The 22,767-nt window shown below is 40.2% G+C and overlaps 1 protein-coding gene across 1 annotated transcript in view; it reads left to right on the top strand.

Moving 5' to 3' along the window:
• LOC121512190 (glutamate receptor ionotropic, NMDA 3B-like) overlaps positions 1-9,662 on the top strand; it is a 42,423-nt gene extending 32,761 nt beyond the window's left edge. The window contains exons 5-9 of the mRNA XM_041791345.1: positions 6,065-6,180; positions 6,413-6,564; positions 6,900-7,064; positions 8,041-8,105; positions 8,296-9,662. Coding sequence (XP_041647279.1) covers positions 6,065-6,180; positions 6,413-6,564; positions 6,900-7,064; positions 8,041-8,105; positions 8,296-9,085 — 1,288 coding nt within the window. The 3' untranslated portion in view covers positions 9,086-9,662. The remainder of the gene's footprint in view (positions 1-6,064; positions 6,181-6,412; positions 6,565-6,899; positions 7,065-8,040; positions 8,106-8,295) is intronic.
• Positions 9,663-22,767: the final 13,105 nt, after the last annotated feature.

Genomic DNA, 22,767 nt, shown 5'->3' with positions numbered 1-22,767 from the left:
GTTCAAAATCTGAGACGCTGTTGTGGATGCTTCCGGCTCAAAAAACCAGCAGCTGTGGACCCAGGTCCGGTCCTTATTGATCTACCTCTGATAAACAGACCTGTCTTTACGCCTTGAAGTTACTCAGACGACATCAACAAGCAAACAGCTTTCCCTCTGCTTATTAAAGGAGACACCAATTCTTCAAACTGTCAGCCTGCTCTGGGAATAACCAGGAGAAGATGGGATATCTGTGGCCTCAAGCTCACGGAATAAATTGGCATAAACCTCCTGGGTATTCTGCTGAAGCACCTACGGACGGCGCCGAGTCTGGGTCCTCTCTGTTTCTGGATTCTGCTTTGTTGAAATGTAGAATTGAAACTGTAATGAGTAATTCACTGTCACTGTCCTCAAATGCATCATGCATACATCTTTACTCTTTAGGGGCAAGAAAAACAGACCGAAAAATTACAACATTTAAATGTTAAAGAGGAGTCAGGTGATGAGATGCTGTAGTACACAGGTGTCTGAAAGTTCATCACCAGGTGTGTAGATCTTGAGGATTATGTGCAGCTGGGACAGCTGGGACAGCTAACGAGCTGCAGCCGTGATCGTCCATGAGTGATGGCAGCTGAGTTAAAACTTAAGTTTTACTCCTGCAGAATTTACTTTGTGTTTTCACTCCAACTCTGGCAATGGCTTCTAATCAAAACACTCAAAAAAGAGTAAATCTTTCTATTTTTGAGGAAAATATTTTTTACTCTGGAAAAATGGCTCCCCAGATTTTCCTGTGTGAGGTCAGGAACAGCATTAATTTTGGCAGCTATTTTCAAATTTTAGTCTTAGTTGTAGTCTTTAAATGAAATGTCTTAGTTTTAGTCACATTTCAGTCATTTCTATCCTTTTGTAACCTGACACACCAGATGTATTTGTTTCACACATCCATCTGGGAAAGTTTTAATAGGATACGTTTGGGAAAAGGCAGAGGATTTTAAAAAAATTTCGGATTGTGATTGGATGAACGTTCTGTCAGTCACATCTCTACAGGCCAATAAGAGCAACAAAACATGTGACGTAGCTGCTATCAAGCTGCGCGTGCGCAGCTACAGAAGAATAACACAAAACATGGTGACTATAGACATGTTAGTACTCGACTTTTGTCGTTTTTGAAAAGAAACTCACTGCTGCTCTTTGTTCTTTTAACGAAGAAATGTCATGAGGTTGTGATAAAACTGGTGCTTTAGCAGCATCCACGCTAATCTCTTCTGCCATAATTTCACCAGCCTCTTGCTGCTCCTTGTTTACGTCACGACTCTGCCGCACCTGAAAGTACTGCCCCTTGACGCCGATTGGTCCTGTGACTTTCTAACCGGGCCCAAACTGCTCAGATGGGAGCTTTGCAAGATAGATTCACTATTGAAAAACAAGGAAACAGGCATATCCATCTGCTTTGCAAGGTTAATCCTTTTTAGTTTTGGTCTAGTTTTAGTCCATTAAAACTCACATTTTCGTCTTAACTTTTAGTCCGAGCATTTATTTTCTTGCCTTAATCTGGTACCAAATCATGGTAGTGTGTTCTCTGCACTCTGCCAAAGCTGGGGTCCCTGCTTTCTACAGCTGAGAGGCAGAATAGATACAGATGTATTGTTTTTTGACAGATTTACCCACAGTGGAGAAATATCACAGATTTTGAACGTCCAACGGAAACTACATTACATTTTAGTCTAGTTTTACTTTCTCTAAACTTATTTTTTGTCAGTTTTAGTCATCACAGATCTATTTTTGTTAGTCATAGTCTAGTTTTTGTCATGGAAAGAAGGCTGTCAACGAACATTTTTAGTCATAGTTTTAGTCAACAAAACCAACACTGGTCAGGAAGAGATTTACTGCAGAGAGGTGATGTGAAAGTACCAGAGTGTTTGTGACTCTGTCAACTATTCAGATAAAAAATCTTGAGCTTGTTTTTAAAAGTGAAAGTAGAGTGGCAAAAATAGCTTAAATTCGTGACTAAGAAACGTGGAAGATATGGACTAACGAGGCGAAAACAAGATAATGCCATTTCGTTTAGAAAAAGTTTTCTGTAAAGACGGGATCATTTCAGGAAATATCTGCGTAACCACGGAAGCACTGAAAATGCTGAAAACACAGTAGTGCATATGCCATGTCTGTACGTTGCGCTGTAACGCTGCCACAGAAATGCATTAAAAAAGAGAAGAAGAACACAGAAAAAAACATATGGTGTGTGCGTTTTGCGGTGGTGGTAAAGGAGCATCAGATTTTGCTGTAAAAGCCATAATAAGCTCAGTCGCTTCTGCAGCATGAACACAACCCTGTAGTCCGCCATGTTTGTAGTCGTCCACACGGAGACGAAACGGTAGTCGTTTACAGATTTATGCACTCTGGGACCCGTTTTCGAAAAGTATCATTTACAGTCACCCAAAACGTTGCTTCCGTGTGGATGAAACACCGATATGACAGAAAACTTTTGCGTATACTCCTGAATTCATCTCTGTGTGGACGAGGCCTAAAAGCCTCTGTCTGAAGCAGGATTGGGTGTCTGACTGCCTGGGGGCCACATATGGCCCTCCATCTCACTCACTGTGGCCCCAAAACACCAACAAACCAAAAATATGACAAAAACTGCCATGAAAGCATTTCTCTTAAAATCGTTTTTTACTGGTTTATTTTTAGTTCTATGAGAGAAATTAGACCGAATCAGCTCTAACTGTTTCTGTTAAACTTTTTTATCTAATCATCACTGAATGCACTAGTAAAAAAATAAATATGACAGTAAATTATATCAAAACATCTAATTTACTGTGTTGAAAAAGTAGTGTGAAGTTGATTTAATTGTGTTTATTTCATTAGATTAATTATTTTTATTTGCTCTTGGGTTGAAAAACATAAATACTGAAAATATAAATGGTCATGAAAGCAGCATACTCTTCCTTTGACTGAATTATCCAAGAGTACCTGGATGCATCTGAGGACCTCCACTTCACACTGGAAGTCGTAAAATCGCCACCATATCTCGTCTTCTAATACTGGAAGTCACTTGAACTGAACGTCTTCTACGTTGTTTTGTCCGTGTGTTGCTGCCATATTAATTTATTAAAATTATTATTATTACCTAGAGGAAGGGTGTCCAAACTATGGTCCAGAGGCCAAATGCAGCCTACAGTCCTATTTTGATTGTCCCACAGCAAATTATAAAAGATAAAACGTGAAATAGCTCATACCAACATAACATAACATACCAAAGCAATAACAATATCTTTAATTAGATTGACACCGTGATTTCTATATGGAAGCCTCCACAGATTGGCTTCAAGAGCTGTTTGAGTCCACCTATTGTAAGCAGACGGCTGACGTCACACAGGCTTTGTCCAATTCTTTCTACAGTCTATGTCAGTGTTACTCAACCCTGCTCAACCAAAGAGCCAAATAATAACTTTGCAAAGTCACAATCTAAGTGGTGAAATTAAGGGAAAATGAGTTAAAGTGGCAATAAAAAATAAGCTGAAGTGGCACAAATGTGGCAAAAAAAAAAAGGATATAAAGGGGCAAAATATGCAAAAAAAATTGCAAAAACGGTAAAAGAAATGGCAAAAATGGGGAGAAATGTGGCAAAATGGATGACAATGTAATGAGTTATAGATGGAAAAAATGGTCAAAAAGCTGTAAAAACGTAGCATAAAAATAGTGACCTTAATGGGCAAAAGTAGCAAGAGCGGAAAAACAGGAGAAAAGTGGCATTCAGTGGCAAAGACAGCTTAAATAGGCGAGACGTGGCAAAAAAATGGCCAAAAAAAGGGAAAAATTGCAAGTAGCAAAAAGCAGGATAAAAGACGAAAAAACTGGTAATAAAGGGCCAAAAATAGGATGGCAAAAAAAGTAGTAAAATGAGCTTAAAAAGCAAAAAAATAGACTAAAAGTGGCAATTAAAGAGAAAGGGGGCAAAATTCCAAATAAGGGCAATGGAAATATACAGACAAAAATAAAGGTTGACACTTAAAGCTAGCTGAACAACAATCTAAACTTAAAAAAAAAAGTAAGGAAATTTGTGTTTGGTACATTATTTCTTTGCTGTAACAATGCTGGTAATAAATCTTATACCCTTGGAAAGCCTGTTTATTTCCCTTTTAAATGATGCCACATTTGTAAGGATCATGCATTTGTGGGATGAGCAGCAGAGCTGAGTATGTGGGTTGTGCCCATGAAAAATGTGCCAAATCTTCTCTGCAAATGCCAAACAGCTGATTCTACTGTTGCTATTGACTCTTGTTTTGAGCTTCTGGTACCCCCAGGTGCTGGCAGCACCTGTGAGCATGGGCCCTGCTACAGTGGTCGGTAGATGTCTGCTTCAAGAATCGGCATGCCATGTTTGACCTATCTGGATAGGGTCTGCCAGTTGGGCAACTTCAAGTTGCGGCATTGTTTGGAGTGATTTCTAGTACCATCTCCAAACCGAAGACCAGGTTCCATATAACAGGGAATGTCAGAGACAGGCCGCGAGGTGGGCGTCCCAAGAAGACAACACCCCAAGAACTGTTTTCTCACCCTGTCAGCAAGAACTCTATCCTCCAAGATGACAACACTCACCCTCACAGAGCGGGGTTTATCAGAGACTACCTCCAGAATTTGGGAGTGGAGAGGATGGAATGTCCTGCCAGCAGTCCCGACCTTAACCCCACTGAACACTTGTGCGTGCTTGGGCGTGCTGTTCATGCCAGAGTGACCAACACAACCACGTTGGCTGACTTGTGACAAATGCTGGTTGAAGAAAGGGATGCCATCCCACAGCAGTGTGTGACCAGGCCTTTGACCAGCATGAGTAGGAGGAGCCAGGCTGTTGTGGCTGTGTATGGTTCTTCCACATGCTACTGAGGCTCCTGTTTGTTAAATGAATAAATTGTTAAATCGTCAGTATGTCTTGTTTCTTCAAACTTCAATAATCCAATCCACCAAACACCAAACAAAAGTCAATGGCAGAATCAGCTGTTTGGCATTGGCAGAGAAGATTTGACACATTTGTCATGGGCACAACCCACATACTCAGCTCTGCTGCTCATCCCATAAATGCATGATCTTTACAAATGTGGCATCTTTAAAAGGGTAATAAACAGGCTTTCCAACGGTATAAGATTTATTACCAAGAAGCATTGTTATAATAAAGAAATAATGTACCAAACACAAATTTCCTTACTTTTTGTTTTAAGTTTATTAATGTAGCTTGCAATGGATAATTTCTGAGGTCAAAGTTGACCTTTTTAAGGTTTTCTGGGCGAAAAATATTTCATTTGAAGACTTCGAAGAGCCACAAATCATCACATGTGGCTCCAGAGCCACATGCTGAGTATCACTGGTCTATGGTAAAACCTCTGCTGTATTGCTTGTGTGTGTGCAGGTGTGCTGCTTCTCTATGCCTTTGTGCCAGTGTGGCACAGTGGATCTTTTTTTAAGATTTATTTTTGGGCATTTTTGTGCCTTTATTATATAGAGGAGGACAGTGGATAGAGTCGGAAACAGGGTCAAGAGTGGGGGAGAGACATGCGGTAAAGGGCCTCGGGCCGGATTCAAACCCGGGCCGCCTGCGTACATGGGGAGCGCCTTTAACCACTAGGCCACCTGCTCCCCGGCACAGTGGATCTTTGATTGTGTGCCATGTTCTATGTTTCCTGACAAACTTCCCAATACAGAGGAGCAGCATTTGACCCCTATCTGACCTTGGAGCATCATCAGGATTACATGACTGCAGAAGAGCTCTTTCATTGAGTCCAGGACTCATTTTAACAGGTTTTGCCATCCTTTTCTGCCTGTTTGTTTCTTTAGTTTCTGTTGTTAATCTAGACGTTGCCTTTGATCGACGTCTCGGTTTCTGCAACAGAAATAAAAAGCAGGAAACATGACGGCTAGCAGATGAACATCCAGATGTCTTCAAGTGTCTAAACTGTCTGAGGCTTTTCTCTCTGGTGTGATGAGTTGTCTAGGAAGCTGTCTAGAGGGTTGTTCTCTAAGTTGCTGTAGTTTCTCTTCCGTCAAAGTTGCAGTGGTTGCCAAAGTAAAGTGTTGCTCTGTGTTGAAGGACAGATCCTCCTCAGCTTGACGCCTTCATCATGGACAAAGCGCTGCTCGACTATGAAGTCTCCATCGACGCAGACTGCAAACTGGCGACTGTGGGGAAACCGTTTGCCATCGAGGGTGAGACAAACAGACAAATAAATAAATAAATGTCTGTGGAGATCCTCAGAAGGATAGAAAATCCATCCTGTTTCCTCCGCTTACTTCCTGTCATCATTTTTCAGAATGTTTCATCAGATTTCATCAGAGAGAAACTCACAGCCACACTATAAATATTAGAGATCAGTGTATGAGTTTGTTACTGATATTCATTATTGACCATTCATCGTTTATTATTGATTCTGGTCTCCAGGTTACGGGATAGGCCTGCCTCAGAACTCCCCTCTGACCTCCAACCTGTCCGAGTTCATCAGCAGGTACAAATCTGACGGCTTCATGGACGTTCTTCACGACAAGTGGTACAAAGTGGTGCCGTGTGGGAACCGAGGGTTCGCCATGACCGAGGTCAGTGTTTACAAACAAAAACATGTTTATGTTTATGTAAACAACACGCCTGGAGAGACAAGTCACAGCAGGATCATAATACTTTAATGGGAGGGTTATATAATGGTCCTGGGAGCCTGGATCAGAGTGGAGCTGCTGCCCCCTGCTGGTCTGTTAAAGTTACACCAAGATATTGTAGTTCATTTAAATATCACAGCTTCACAGAATCATTAAATGTCCCTCAATAGTCAGATAGGTTTTATTTTTATTTCACAACAGATGCTAAATGTTCCTGTTTACTTCCTCTCCTTCATCACCTCTCCTTCACCTCCTTCCTCTTCCTCTACCTCTCTCAGACTCTCCAGATGGGGATCGGTCATTTTTCAGGTCTCTTCGTGTTGCTGTGTGCTGGAGTGGGCGGAGCTTTATTGACCCTGGCCTGTGAGCACGCTTTCTACAAACTCGTCCTCCCCCACATCCGCCGCCGTCAGAACCTGAAGTACTGGCTGCACACCTCACAGGTAAGAAAGTGGAGGTTCTCCCGGTTTAATAGGTTGATCTCTGATTAAAGGCTCATAAGGACTTATAGAACAGGATGTAGAGGGTTCTGATGACATGTTGATGAAGAGTTTTAGATATTTAAACAGGCTTTAAAGGGTTCTGATGTGGCATACATGAAACATTTGGGTATAAAAGGCTCGAATACAGGGGTGTCCAAACCATGGCTTGGGGGCAAAATGCGGCCTGCAGCAAATTCTATGACAGAAGTGAAAAAGGGTCTACATTAGAACATGAACCTCGTGCTTGACTGTTTTCTTATTGAATGTCGAGTATAGTTTTTTGTGACCTTGGGGGCTCGTCCGGGACGGTAGCACAAAACTGCACTTTTTCAACAATAAGAAAACACACACAAAATATAGTTTTTGAAGACAGTATGGATTTATTTGGATTAGTGTTTAGTGTGTATTTTAGCTTCAGCAATAGGTAGTGCTACCATGCTAATTCTGTAAACAAACATTTTGACAGGATAATTAATTGATGTGCTTTATTTTGGGACTTAACCTGAGACAGCACTGTAAATTCTCTGGTACATGGAGCGTCATTCTCATTCTGACAGATCCACTGCAGTCCAGGGTGATAGCCAGGGCCAACCAGGGCTCAACTGAAATCTGACAGGACTTCTTAAAATCCTTGGAATGGCTCTCTATTTATTTAAGCATATCCAATCACTAAGCAGATCTGTACCTAAATTACACAGGATTTTCTTACTTCAGCAATATAAAGGTGAGGTATTTGAAAGTGGTCCCACCATCTTTATAACTTTCATTATGTTACCCTCAGTGGAAAAAGTTTAGACACCCTTACACTAATAGGTAAAGATCTGAAACTGTTCTAATGAGGTGCAGGTGCTGAACAGGTTCTGAAGGTTTTTGGTATGAAAGGAGCAATCTTTGAAATGTTCTCTCTCCACTCTGATCAGCTGTTTATGTTTAACAGAAAATCCACCGGGCTCTGAACATGACGTATGAAGACGTGAAGAAGCGATCTGAGAAAGAAAAAAGGTCTGTTTATATCTGACGTCATTTCAGATCTTAAATATTTAAACACTGATAGAAATTCAGATCTGGAGCCGCAGTGTTTCAGTCTGTACAGAATTCTGTTGGGGTCCAGAGAGTGAGCATCTTCCCCTTCTCTGACTTCCAGTTTCTGGTAAATCAGCTGATTTTAACCTGAGTCTCTGTTTCTATTCAGCTGTAACCTGCAGAAAGCCCCGCCCCCCTCAGGCCTGCCGGCTCCTCCGGCCCCCGGAGCTTCGGCCCGCTGGAACAATGAAACAAGTAAAGAGGAGGCGGCTGCTGCTGCGAAGGACGCCAGAGACTTTAAACGGGTCCAGTTCAACCTGGAGACCCTGAACACCCGCCGCCTGCTGGCTCGCATCGCCAACTCTGACGCCAAGGGAGGTGGGGCCAAAGGTGAGGGGGATGGCCCGGTGAAACCACCAGCAGTCCCTAACAGTCGAGTTTGTCAAAACGGAGGACCGGCAGCTTCATTTACTAGTCTGGTCCTGTCTCTACCCTCGTCCTCTAACACCTCAGCCCGCCCCAACACCTCAGCCCCTCCCTCTGGAGTCTCAGCCCCTCCCTCTGCTACAAAGACAGCTCCTCCTCAGGTAGTGGCCCCTCCTACCAGCGTGGCCCCGCCCCAGCCAGGTGAGCTTCAGGAGCTCCAGGAGCAGATTGAGGAGATGAGGGAGAAGCTGAGGACAGCTCTGGCCAGGAGAGCCGAGATCCAGACCACCCTGACTAAACCTGTCGCCACGGAGACAAACAGTCCTGCTACTGTTACCACGACGACAACAGCAACAACAACATCAACGGCAACAGCAACAACTACTACAGCCCCTCCCAGAACCTCACCCACTGCTGCCCAGGTAACACTGCCCGCCAACACCAAGTGTGTGACCACCATGACGGACCCGCCCCACAAAGTCTTGTCCAAAGTCCGGCCCCTTCAGAGCAGACTGGCCAATCAGAGGAGGTGATCCTCTCTGGTCTCTGTCCCACTCCACACAGTGATGGTTTCAGACTGTTAAGAGGGTAAAATACATTCATTAAAAATAATCAATCAAAATGATTGATTAGTGTTCAAATCTGATGGAAGAGGAAACTGATCTGTGACCACAGGGGGCAGCAGAGAGTAGAGCTGTTAAGTATCTGACCACAGGGGGCAGCAGAGAGAAGAGCTGTTAAATATCTGACCACAGGGTGGAGCAGAGAGTAGAGCTGTTAAATATCTGACCACAGGGAGCAGCAGAGAGTAGAGCTGTTAAATATCTGACCACAGGGAGCAGCAGAGAGTAGAGCTGTTAAATATTTGACCACAGGGAGCAGCAGAGAGTAGAGCTGTTTTTATGAGCACAGGGTGCAGAACAATGTAGAATATTTATGGATGTTAAAGGATGTAAGAACAGATCGAATAATCAGCTCACTGATCAGTTTCCTCCTCAGACTGTGAAAATGACGGTCTTGGGTTTTGGGACACTCTGTAGAAACTGGACTTCTTCTAAGACTGAAAACTACAGGAGCCTCAGAGAACAAAAAATTCCTGCACAGACCAAACACAGGGGCCCGAGATTGACAAACAGAAAGATGTCAGACTGAATCTCTGGAGCAATAAAATATAAAGTTTGATGTTTGTTGTCTCATTCAGGTTTATATAGTAAAAAAAAAAAAACAGTTAGACCTCCACACGGTGAAGGTCAAACATGAACTCTATCTGTGAAGTTTGAAATATTTAAGACTTCTTTGTGTTATTTATCACATCAAAATGAAACATGAGCCCTTCTCTTTATTTCTTATGACCACATTCATCTGTTACGTGGTGATTTTTAATGAGAGGATCATTGATAATTAGTTACTATTTTAGTAACACTCAACAATAACTGCACACTGTTAAACATTTATAATAGTAAATACTTAACTCCACATCTATAAACCATTATTAAGGGATATATGCCATTCATAAACAGAGCTATAACTGTGTTTAGATTATGTGTCCATCAATGGTGCTTTAGTGTAAAGCCAACAACCTTGGTTTCAGAGTGCTTCTTACTTGATTCTGATGATTTCCACCTTTCATTTAGGAAAAATATGAACAAACTGCCACGCTGGAGAAAGAAGTTTATCTTTTACGATGACATCGTATTGCTGGTTTGACTCTCTGTCCCTTATCCAGGCACAATTGCATTCACATCTCAATCGAACCATGCCAGAGTCCACTTGAATTGCGCCTGAGACCCCCTTCCCAAGTGCCCACAGGTGCAGGCATTCACGCTGACCAAAACAAACCAGCTTTGGGCTCCAGTGTACTTGGATCCTGGACTGGGCCCCTGAGCCGAAGGGATCTTGAAGTAGGACCACTGGTCCTCCACATCATAAGGAGCCAGCCGAGGTGGTTCAGGCGTCTGATCAGAATGCCTCATGGTTACCTCCCCCTAATGGTCATCCAGGCATGTCTAACTAGGAGGAGAACCAGGGCAGACCAAGGAGGCAAAATATATCCCATCTGGCCTGGGAGTGCCTTGGAATCCCTCAGGAAGAGCCGGAAAACGTTGTTGTGGAGAGGAATGTCTTGGTTGGCTTAGTTTGCCTGCTAGCACCATTACCTGACCCTGGATTAGAGGAAGATGATGCAAGAATGGATGGATTGATGATGCATGGATGGATGGATAGATGGATAGATGGATGGATGCATTGATGGATGGATGGATGCATAGATGATATATGGATGGATGCATGGATGGATAGATGGATTGATGGATTGATGGATGGATGGATGATGCAAGGATGGATGATGCATAGATGGTGCATGGATGGATCGATGGATGGAAAAAGAGATGGAAGGATGGATGAATGGATGGATGGATGATGCATGATAGATGATGGATGATGCATGGATGGAAGGATGAATGGATCAATGGATGATGATGCACGGATGGATGGATGAATGGATGGATGATGCATGGATGGATGGATAGATGGATGGATGGATGGATGGATGGATTGAAGGATGGATGGATCATGCATGAATGGATGGATGGATGGATGCATGGATGGATGGATGAATGGATGATGCATGGGTGGATGGATGGATCAATGGATGGATCAATGGATGGATCAATGGATGGATGATGCATGGATGATAAATGAATGGAGGGTAATGGATGGATGCATGGATGGATGGATGATGCATGGATGGATGGATGATAGATGGATGATAGATGGATGCATGGATGGATGGATGGATGGATGGATGCATGGATGGATTGATGATGCATGGATGGATGGATGGATGGATGGATGCATGGATGCATGGATGGATGGATGGATGGATGGATGATGGATTGAAATTACAGATTTATATATTCATCTGTGATAAACCATCTGTAGCAACACTGATCAGTCGTTCGTTCAATGATGAGTTAAGAATTTACCACGTTTAATAAGGTGCAGTTGTAAAAGCTTTTTATCATGACCCAGTAAAACTGATGTTTTTTTGTTTTGTTTTTTTTTAATGCTGGAGATATACCTGCTGTTTCTCTCTGTAGAACCTGAGCTTTATCATGAACTCCTATGTCAATATTCTTGTGTATACATGACAGGTGTTACTGTAGGTGACCTCCATGAGGAAACCTGAGAGAGCTGAGCTCATATAGAAGTTCGTTAAACCTACAAACATGGAGGCAGTGAGGAGATCACTATGATGTTGATTAGAGACCAGAACTATCATCAACATCAGATCTGATGACTGAAGGTCAGAATACACCGCCTGAACTTGTTTCAATATTTTACTCCATGCATGGATGGAACAGTCCTGGTGTTTTAGTTTAATTTGTGACCGTGCTAACTGGTGACGGGCTGGCGAAAATAGAAACAAAGCCTTGCAAACGTCTCTTTATTTAGTTTTCCCTTATAATGTCAAAACCTCATCAGATAGTTCAAGAAAAAACAAAGTAATTCAAACGGCCATGGATGTTTCCAGCTGAAAGTCACCAGTTAACATGGTCACTCATTAAACTGATACACCACTCTCATTCTCATGAGTTTAAACCTGGACTTTCCTGTTAGTCTGACAGACATGTTGGTCTCTGTGCAGGGACAATAGCTCATCAGAAAGATAAGGAGAACTGTAGACTTGGTTTGTCAGGTTGTCTTTAAAACCATCGTTGTCTCTGCTGCTGTGTTTAATATCACACCACCTCCACCCTCACACAGACTCTAAGAGAAAAGTTTACTGCATGTCATGTTAATCTCTGAGGAAGTGCACAGCTGACATGGGGACACATGACGGTCATCATGTGACTGCATTAGTTAACAGCAGGTATATCTCTGGGCTTTAAATCTTCTCAGATTGTTTTCAGGGTTTTATTTTCACACCAACGCCTCTTTAATAAACACAGACACTCAGTCTAAGGTTTGAGGTATTTAAAGTCTGACTCTTTCAGAGTAAATCGGGTGTTTGAAAGTCTGAAGGTATTTCAGTTCAAATGTCGTCTGTAGCTCTCATGAGCAGACGTAGAGAGAAAAGATTTCTAATGTTCTGAGTGAATCAGTGTTTTTATTCTCAAGAAGACTTTTAATCTTAAAATCTGTCACTTCCTGTTCAGTGTTTTTTTTTTAATTCCAGACAAACACTGCTAATGATGCCAAGTTCATTATGCTACTTCAGCTAACAGGCCTACTGTTGGCACCCCCTTCTGTTTGTTCTGATTCTGCTGAACTTTTTTAAACATTTTCTCTACAGGAAGGATTCAGACTGATCTTAGTTGTTTAGACCTTCCATCAATGTTCGTTTTAGGCATTCAGATATCAGGTTACGTTCTCATTAATAAATTTTTTGAAAAACTTCAGTGACAGTCTGCAGTCATAACTCATTTTCCCGCCTTTTCTGAAGATAACAGCCCATACTCTCTCAGGCTTATCTGTCCATGGTGGCCTAGCTCATCATTACGTATTCCAGCATGCCATGTGCACTGAAACTGCTGGCAGTAAGAATGAATGGAGGCCAACTGACCACAAGCTAAGAGGCTAGTGGTGCCGCTTTAACAGCTTTTCTCCTTCATATCATAAACATTCTTTTTAAGGAAATACAGATATGTTGTTTAGCTAACAAGCCATTTAGAGTACTGTTAATTTTAAAGTGATGACTCAGTTTAAGAAGAGAGGTCAGTGGGACATGGGATCAGCTCTTTACTCCTGCAGGATGTCCAGAGGAATCATGGGAGTTTGCTCACCCAGCCTACAGGTGTATTGTGGACTTGGAAGAAGGTTACGATGGATGGATCATGGTCATGTGGGGGCAGTGTGTACAGTAACCAGTGGTTCCTTAAAATAATGAATCATGGCAAGGTGCTTGGCTCCAGAGCTCAAGGATCGCCTCTCCACCTTTCTTTTCCAGTGCTCTCAAACAGAGCTGCCATTACGGCAGCTGGGATGGACAAAACAGCTATTCTCTCCAGGACACACTTTGCCGGCTGTGGTTGCTGGCATTAGTGATAGAGAAGTGTCCTAAAATGCCCTGTGAGTTTGTTTGTAGAAAATAATGGGGTTGATCATTTTGACGTGCGCCGGATGGCTCTGGTGACCAATGAGAAGCATCAAGTCTCCATACACCTGTTCTCACTGACTAATGAAAATGTTTATATGGTGTTGCTCCATGGTTGCTGAGATACTGCAGAGACATGACTTTTGAAAGCCAGAGAGAACACCCAGGAGAGAAGGCTGTAAAACTATCGCAATGAATGGCTAGACAATGAGGGAGAAAATGTTTGTAAAGGAAACTGCACTGTCTGCCCCAAGATTTTCACAATGATGGGTTAGTGGCACACAAACTGCTTGGAGCCAGTTCTCTTTTTTAAAGACTGGAGGCACCTCTCTTTGAGAGCCAGTTCTAAGAGCCAGTCCTCTTGTTTCAGGACAGAGGTCTGCTCCCATTTTAGAGCCAGATCTAAGAGCCAGTCCTCTTATGTGAAGACAAAAGCCAGCTCATGTTTGAGAGCCACTTCTAATAGGGAGTCCTCTTATGTGAAGACAAGAGCCAGCTCCCATTGGAGAGCTGGTTCTAATAGGTGGTCTTCTCATGTCGAGTCAGGGGCCAGCTCCCATTTTAAAGCCAGCTCTATGAGCCAGCCTTCTTATGTGAAGAGAGAAGCTAGCTACCATTTGAGAACAAGCTCTAAGAGCCAGCCTTCTTATGTGAAGAGAGTAGCCAGCTCCCATTTGAGAGTCAGTTCTAAGGGCCAGTCCTCTTACGTGAAGACAAGAGCCAGCTCCCACTTGAGTGCCAGCTCTAAGAGCCAGCCTCCTTATGTGAACAGAGTAGCCAGCTCCCATTTAAGAGCTGGTTCTAATGGGCTGTCCACTTGTTTGAGGACAGAAGCCAGCTCCCATTTGAGAGCCAGCTCTAAGGGCTAGTTCTTTTACATGAAGACAGGAGCCAGCTCCCATGTAAGAGCCAGTGCTAACAGCCAGTCCTCTTAGGTGAAGACAGGAGCCAGCTCCCACTTGAGAGCCAGTTCTAAGAGCCAGTCCCCTGTTTGAGGACAGGAGCCAGCTCCCATTTGAGAGCCAGTTCAAAGAGCCAGTCCTCTTGTCCGAGGACAGGAGCAGGCTCTCATTTGAGAGCCGGTTCCTTCTTTCTATTTCTGATGATGTTTAAATAAACATTAAAAAGCCACACTGGTACAAGTTAAAGAGCTGATAAGGAGAATTATTGCCCTCATTAAGTTGGATGGATGCCAATAAGCCATATTGCAGATTGAGCGCTCTGTGTGCAGTCTTAGCTCTCGTTTTTATTCAGGTGCATCCTCATTTAACATCAAAGAAGTTTCTGAATGCCTAAAACAGATGTTACTGCAAGGTTCAAACACACTCTTTAAGTTGTTTCTCTGTGTTCCATTCAGCTGTATTTTTAGCATCAGGAGATATATTCATTTATTTTGATGTGTTTATTTAAATGTAAACAGAAATTAAAACGTTTTTCTCTAAGACTGTGTTCATGTCATCATAACTCTACATCCTGACTGAACTATTCTCTCTGTTTAATTTTTCTGGTGAAGTTTCATCCTTAATCAGTGTTTAATTTACTTAATCCAGTTAATCAGTGTGACCAGCAGTTATTGCTCATCCTTAAAGGCTTTACATGTTGAAGTTTTTGGCTGAAATGTCTACATCAATTCTGAATCTGGGTCTAAACTGAGGGCCTAACTGGGTCAACATTTCCCATAAACTGTCAACCTCATCTTCACCGGTAACCAATTATAGAGTAAAAACGTAACATTGATGATAAACAATTTAGAGATAAAAAAGAGTCAAAGTTAAAATCATGATTTTTAACAGTTAAAGTACTAAATGAAAGTCAAAATCATGAGTTCGAAAGGTGAGAATATGAGATAAAATTCAAAATTATGAATTATAAAAGCAAAATACGAGATAAAATTCAAAACAATAACTTACATTTTTTAATCAAAAAGGTCAATAATTGGAAATAAAAGTTACATTTAAGAGTTAAAAAGATCAAGATATAAGAAAAAAAATCTAAATCAAGAGTATCTAAGGTGAAATATAAGAAAAAATGTAAAATTATGAGTTTTAAAGGCAAAATACAAGATGTAATTCTAAATCATAAAATTTTGAATACAAGATTAACATTAAAATATTGAATTATAAAGGTCAAAAGATAAGATAAAAATTTAAGATTTTACATTGAAAAGGTTAGTATTTGGAATTCAAATTCAAATTCATGAATTTAAAATGTCAAAATATGACTTAAAATTTTAAATTGTAAATCCAAATGGTCAAAATATTATATAGAAAGTCAAAAACATAACCTTCAGTCATAATTGTGAGATGCAAATTAGAAAATAGGAAACGAAAACACAAAATTTATTTTCCCACATTCCTGACTTTTTATCAAATTATTTGAACTCTTTACTCTTTCGAAGTCTTATGATTTAACAAGGATCCTTTTAATCGAGGTCAAGGTCGAGGATAAGTTTACATTGTTATACTGAAGGAAATCTGTAACTTCATACTGGTGGGCCAGTCATAATAAAAATATGTGATCTGGTGGACCAGGTATAACTTTACCACAGGCCGGATTTGGCCCCCAGGCCTTGAGATTGACACCCCTGGTCTACAGTAATTTAAAATACTGAAGTATTTATTCTACATCTAGTATTTTAGTTATTTTTAAAAACAGAGAAATCCTTCATTTTTACTGGATAACAGGATGGGTCCGCCATGACAGCATTTAAAAGAGTACTTCTGGAGCTGATGTTCTGCTGGATTTACTGTCTGTTAATGATGACACCGGCAGGTTTTCACCACAGGGATCCAAGACCACCCTGTCTAGGGTTCCAGTCTAGTTGCAGGTGTTTCAGACTGTCTCTGCTATGCCATTGGTTTTTATTTCAGTGAGAACAAGTCTGAGCTTTCAGACTGACAGAGCAGTGATGTTAACCCTCAGGCCCTCCTAGAGCCTTTTAGGCCTTTTTAATTGTATTTTTTGCCCTCACTTTGACAGTTATCATGCTAAGATGATGATATTTGACAACGATGTTTATTTTTTAATGAATTTTTGAAATTTCACTACCCACACTGTTGACGGAATTTTCCACTGTGTAGACAAAAAACTCACACTCTTCCTCCTAAAGTCCTTTTAGGCCTCACTGACTACCATTAAAACCACTTATTTTCAATCTACTGCCACTGCAATACAGAAATAAGAAATCCTGTTAATTCCTCTGTAATTCAGTCATTCAGAGGTAAAACTATTTGCACACCAAAAAATGTAGCCAAATTTCTCCATTTTTCAATGTTTGCAGAGAGGCATTGTGGGAGATAATGACCTTGTTTGAACTGATAGGATGTATCAGTGACTGTCGGCCTGTGGAATTAATTATTTCCACTAAAAGTACTTTGGGTGTTTTCTATGGATGTCAGAGTCTGATGAAAAATTAAAATTATGAAAATGAATTCACATTTGCTTTACATGATGAGGACTGGAGTCAAGGACCAAAATAAAAAATTGTTTTCTTTCATGTTTAATTTTTCTAAATATATCCAATGTCCTGAAAGGGCTTTAAGAGGAAGAGTGTGATTTTTTAAATTTTTTTATTATTACACAAAACTTAATCGTACTTCAAAATCAGTGTTGCTGCTAATCGCTGACATAACCAAGACTAGTTCATTTTTTGTGTCATTATGTAAATAAACTGGCATTTATAGGGTTAAAATTATGAAAAATAATTCCCATCTGCTATACATGAGGAGGACTGGAGTTAAGGACCAAAACTTAAAAAAAAAAAAAAGTCATTCATTTTTCAACTTTTAAATATATATATATAATATGTCCTTAAAGGGCTTTAAGAGAGAGAGTGTGACTTTTTTAAGGCTTAAACTCATGGCTCTTTACCCTCATGCAGATCTTTTCTGTTGTACGGGGGAAAATTATTTCCCCAGAAAACTTTAGAAAGGGACACTTTGACCTCAGAAATGATCCATTTACAGTAACATCAGTCAGTTTATTTCCATCAATGTGTGAAAGAAAGAACATGATAATCTAAAGTGGATATTTGTGAAGGCTGAGGTCTAAACTAACAGTTCTGTGTGGAAATAGATTTTTATTTCAACTTTTTTCCTCCAAAATTGGACTCTTTACCCGTCATGTCATGATTTCTAAAAGGTAACAGGGGATTAAGTTGCCACCCACTAATTCTATCAAAGGATAAACTGAAAAACTGACCCAGAATAAGGACAGGTAGGAGTCCTAGATTATGGGGGAGGTAAAATAACAAAAGAAAGATTTGTGATTCCCTCCCCCGCACTCAAAGGCACTCAAACACAATTTCTTTTTTAAACTCAGAGAGATGACTGATGAGATGACCTTCCAGACCAGCTGATTACCGACAGCTCTCAGCTGGAACAGCCACCAAGGTGCACCCAGTTTTCCTTAATGAGCTGGGGAATCTTCACCAAGCCCTGAGGGGAGAACCGCTAAATTTCCCACAAATCTCGCCATTCATAATGAACGAAAAATAACTACAGAGCCATATGTACCTTGTCTTAGCTGATATATTTGTCCACATCAGTAATATGTTTGCAGAGTTTCTTGATGACCCTGATGGAGGCTACGAGCTGAAAAGTGTCGGTATAATGATGCTCGGCTAAAGTTAAAGCAGGTTGACTGTTTCACTCATGCATTAGTCACCACTTGCTCATGTCTCTCCCTTCTTTCATTCCCTCTCTCTCCTGCTCTGCTGATCAGCTGATTATGGACATGCCTTAATCTCTTTTGACCAATCACCATGCACCTGTCACATGTTAAATCTGTCATCCTCTTTTCCAGTCTGCCTGTTGTTTCAGTGCAAAAACTGCAACCCTCCTCCACCCCAGCCACCTCCATTCAAGCTCATCAGCATCCGGCCCAGGTTCTCAAAAGTCTTCTGCTCATCTCATCCTGCATACCTCATCGGTATCCTGGTCCAGCTCCTCAGAAGTCTACTCTTCACCTGATCCTTCATCCCTCATAAAAACCACCACCAAAGTCTAGACTCCATGAAGTCCCCACCATGGAGTCTAACCCATAAGGACCCACTGTAACACAAGTGCCACATGACAATTTAATGTCTTGTAAGAGACCTTGCATTGCTGATATCTGTTATGCTGATACTTACAGATTTATTTTAGCCAATACCGATATTTAAATACCCTTTTTGGACAAAAAAAGTCAGTCCTTTTGGACACTTTTAGGTTTAAGAATGACCAAGGAAACAAGTTTTAGTCCTTAAAAAACACTTTCAAGTTTAAAGAATGAGGATAAATAAAGAAAAAGACCTCACCTTACACACGCCTGTTGGTTCAGACTAAAACTCCACTAATTTATTAGTATATATGGACAAAACTTACAATCGATACATGCTGTAATACACAGGAAAAATATCAGCAGAAATTTTGATATCTGCCAATACTGATATTTGTCTTTTAAAGCTAAAATCTGCTGATACTGATAATATGGTGCATCCCTACTAATAAAGTCCCTGATTGAAGCACACTGAACATTCCTGCGTAGTCATATGATTGGTTGAATAGACAACAATGGGATTAAAACGGCAAGAAAAAAATTATAGAAATGCAACAAGATAAAAAACGTGAAGAAAAATGTAAAAAGTGGTTAAGAGTGACAAAAATGGGTTTGAAGAGGAAAAAAACAGGTAAAAAAAAAAGCCACACTGTAAAAAATGTCCGTAGAAAATACGGCAAAAGACTGTCAAATAGCAACAATAAAAGACTGTAAAACAAATAAACATATATTACTGTATAAAATACACAGAATTGCTGTAAATCAGGCAACGGTATGAAACAAAATTTTTTACAATTAGAGTACATAATAATTACAAAATTGTACCATTTAAACGAAAGAAGATTGAGAAAATAAAGGAAAAATACTGTAATCTTCAAGACGGGCAATTATTCTAAAAATTACAGTAGTATTTTGTTAAAATTACAGACTTTTCTCTCATGTACATTTAAATTCACAGTAAAAATCTGTGAGAAAAAATGCAATCACATACCGTAATTTTAGCAGGGACAAGAGGTTAAAAATACTGTATGATCAGGAAAGTTCTGTAGAAAATACAGTAAAAACCTGTCAACCTGCAAAACCTGTGAACAAGCACCAATTTGTTGTTATGTTCACATTTGTTTCTCAGTGCTACACCACATGATGCTGCCTTGTGAAATAAACGGACAGTTACAGTTAATATGAAAACCTTATTGAAACAAGAATGGTACCAAAAATCATTTTGTCTGTTCTTAATTTGATGGATGAAAGTGGTCAATTATTTTAGTTTAACTGATTTATATGAAAAGAATGATGTTAATTGCTCTCACAAAGAATGCCATTGCATTTGTAAAGCCATTCCACTTCCTTTAATGCATCTAACACAAAATACATTGATGTACTTTAATATTTCGGTCAATCTTCCAGGACTGAAACTGGATGACACATATTACTGATAGGAAATATAACAACAAGGTTATTGGAAGAACTATTATATATATATATATATATATAGAGAGAGAGAGAGAGAGAGAGAGAGAGAGAGAGAGAGAGAGACATACTGTGTATGTAATGTGTATATAATACAGTTGAATATATAGTATATACATTATATAAATACAATAGTTATTTTTACTGGTTAAATAATTTAAACATGAATGCACATGGAATGACAAGAAACCCTCAATAATCAGTTTTAAAAATGAATGTGAACTGTACATATAGTCTATCAAATCGATTTCTAAGGAAAAAAAATCTTTGAAAACAATATGAAACCATGGTTTAGTTTCTAAAATTTTAATGAACTTCTCCTACCTTATGTAATTTAATCTAAACTTCTCTTTAGCTTTATGTGGGGTTATTTATGTCTAGTAAATACGTTTTGTTTCATGTGCCAATGCTGTATTTACTATTGGAATCTGTTCAATAAATCAATAAATAAAAATAATTTTGAAAAACTGTTTCCCGTCGCCATTCAACTCTGTCTACACAGGAACGTTTCTATTCTGTCTGCACTAGAACAGCGATTTGGGTATTTAAAAATCGAACAATTAGGAAACGAGCTCAGAGTGAACAGTTTTCAGGCACCTCTGTCTCCATGGACACAAACTGTGCTGCTTTCTCAGAATACGTTTGCGCACTATGGTTGCAGTCAATTGCCATGTGCGAATACGGTTTCGCGCAGGCGCAGGGAAAGAAGGACCTTATACACATGCGTGTGTGGTTCGTTGGAAAATCAGCGTCCAGCGTTTTCGTGTGTTCTGTGGTCTCGTGTGTGCGGAAATATTTCATAAAGTTGCTGTCTGCTCGTAGAACGAGCTGCAAACGAAGATGGAATACAAAGCAGGACATTGGCGTGTATTAATTCAACGTCACCCGGAGCTTCAGCCTACGAGCTATTGGTAAGGTATGTAGAACTTCTTTTGTGTAGTGTCAAATATTTCTTGAGTTCTTTTCATTCAGTAACACCACGTGTTTATAGGTAGAAGTTAAATGGGTCAGGAGGCATTTTGTTTCAGTTCTAGACCAGCCAACATTGCTGTTTGATTTGTATTGTTTGCTGTCATTTTAGCGTGGAGAACGTTTAACACTTGCTGTGTTGGGGTCCATAAGTGAACCCCAAGCTCAGAGCTAACTCCGCCCACTTCAGACTTTGAAAAATGCACAAAAATGGGCGGTTGGGTACTGGGAACACTGGGAAGGGGGAGAGAAAAAGGGCGGAGTTTTCCAGATGAGGTGGTGACCGTGAAGACCGTGATGTCCCCTAGCCAAAAAGTGACACAGAGTCCCGCCGCAGCACTGATGCTTCAGAGCGACCTAAGGTGGAGGATTTTTCCCCTTCAGAGTCACATTCATATCTGTGTTCAGAGTCATATTCATATCTGTGTTCAGAGTCATATTCATATCTGTGTTCAGAGTCACATTCATATCTGTGTTCAGAGTCATATTCATATCTGTGTTCAGAGTCATATTCATATCTGTGTTCAGAGTCACATTCATATCTGTGTTCAGAGTCACATTCATATCTGTGTTCAGAGTCACATTCATATCTGTGTTCAGAGTCACATTCATATCTGTGTTCAGAGTCACATTCATATCTGTGTTCAGAGTCCCCTGAGGCAGGCTTTCCAGCTTATTCCTACCCCTCCATGAATATGGGCGCAACTTCCGCTCCGTTCTATCTAAATGGGACTTTGCATTGAAATGAGATGCTAAACGTGACTATTAAAGCAATTTTGATACCAAACTACATAAAGTTAGACTGCTTCACCTCAGACGGGATAATATTATTATTATTTCTCCGCCCTCTACTGCAGGGTTCAAATTGATGACATTACTTCAGATAACCTACACGGGCATATTTAGCTAACTTTATTAGCTTTATATCAGTATAAAAAGATACATTTCTAGTTTGTGGGGTCTCTGAAATTCTTATTTTACAAACTAATCCCTCTTAAATATGGGAATTATATTGATGAAATTATCCATGACTCAAGTTGCCAGCTCTTCAGTTTGGTAAATGTCAAGTTTTGTATTAAGAATTAATGGTAAATTAATACTGAAAGAATCACATCCCCGATGCACTTAGACAGTGGACAGCATGTTGTGAGAGACATATTTAACTTTGTCATAATATTAGTACCATGAACATAGCAACAGGTACTGAGCATTACAGAAAATCTGATTTAAAAATTTCAGCTCATTGATTTAACAAAAATGAAGCAGTATTTATTACAGCAAATATTTATTTCAGAACAACCACTGTTGACACTAAATCACTTTAGTAAGCCTTTGGAAGAATCATGTTTTTGCTATTATTGTTACTGTACTGGAAGTTCCACTTCCATTCATAGCTACAGTAGACCCCCAGGAATAATGTGGTATCCACCTTATTTACTTATCTACAGCTTATAATACAAACAATGTGAACATGTGATAACAAAAATATAAATATTTACAAACTCCAGAAGAGTCCTGGGCATTACTTGTTGGCTCCAGCACCTCCTAAATGCACAATGGGGATATGTGCACGTCAGTGTCATGGCACTCAAGATTTAATAGCTCACTTGATTCTTGCAGTTTTGCAGGATGCCACAAAGCTCA

Source organism: Cheilinus undulatus, linkage group 7 (genome assembly GCF_018320785.1).
Source record: "Cheilinus undulatus linkage group 7, ASM1832078v1, whole genome shotgun sequence".
NCBI classification, from domain to species: domain Eukaryota; kingdom Metazoa; phylum Chordata; class Actinopteri; order Labriformes; family Labridae; genus Cheilinus; species Cheilinus undulatus.
Note: the sequence above shows the minus strand (reverse complement) of the source record. Positions and strands in the feature narration are given on the sequence as shown.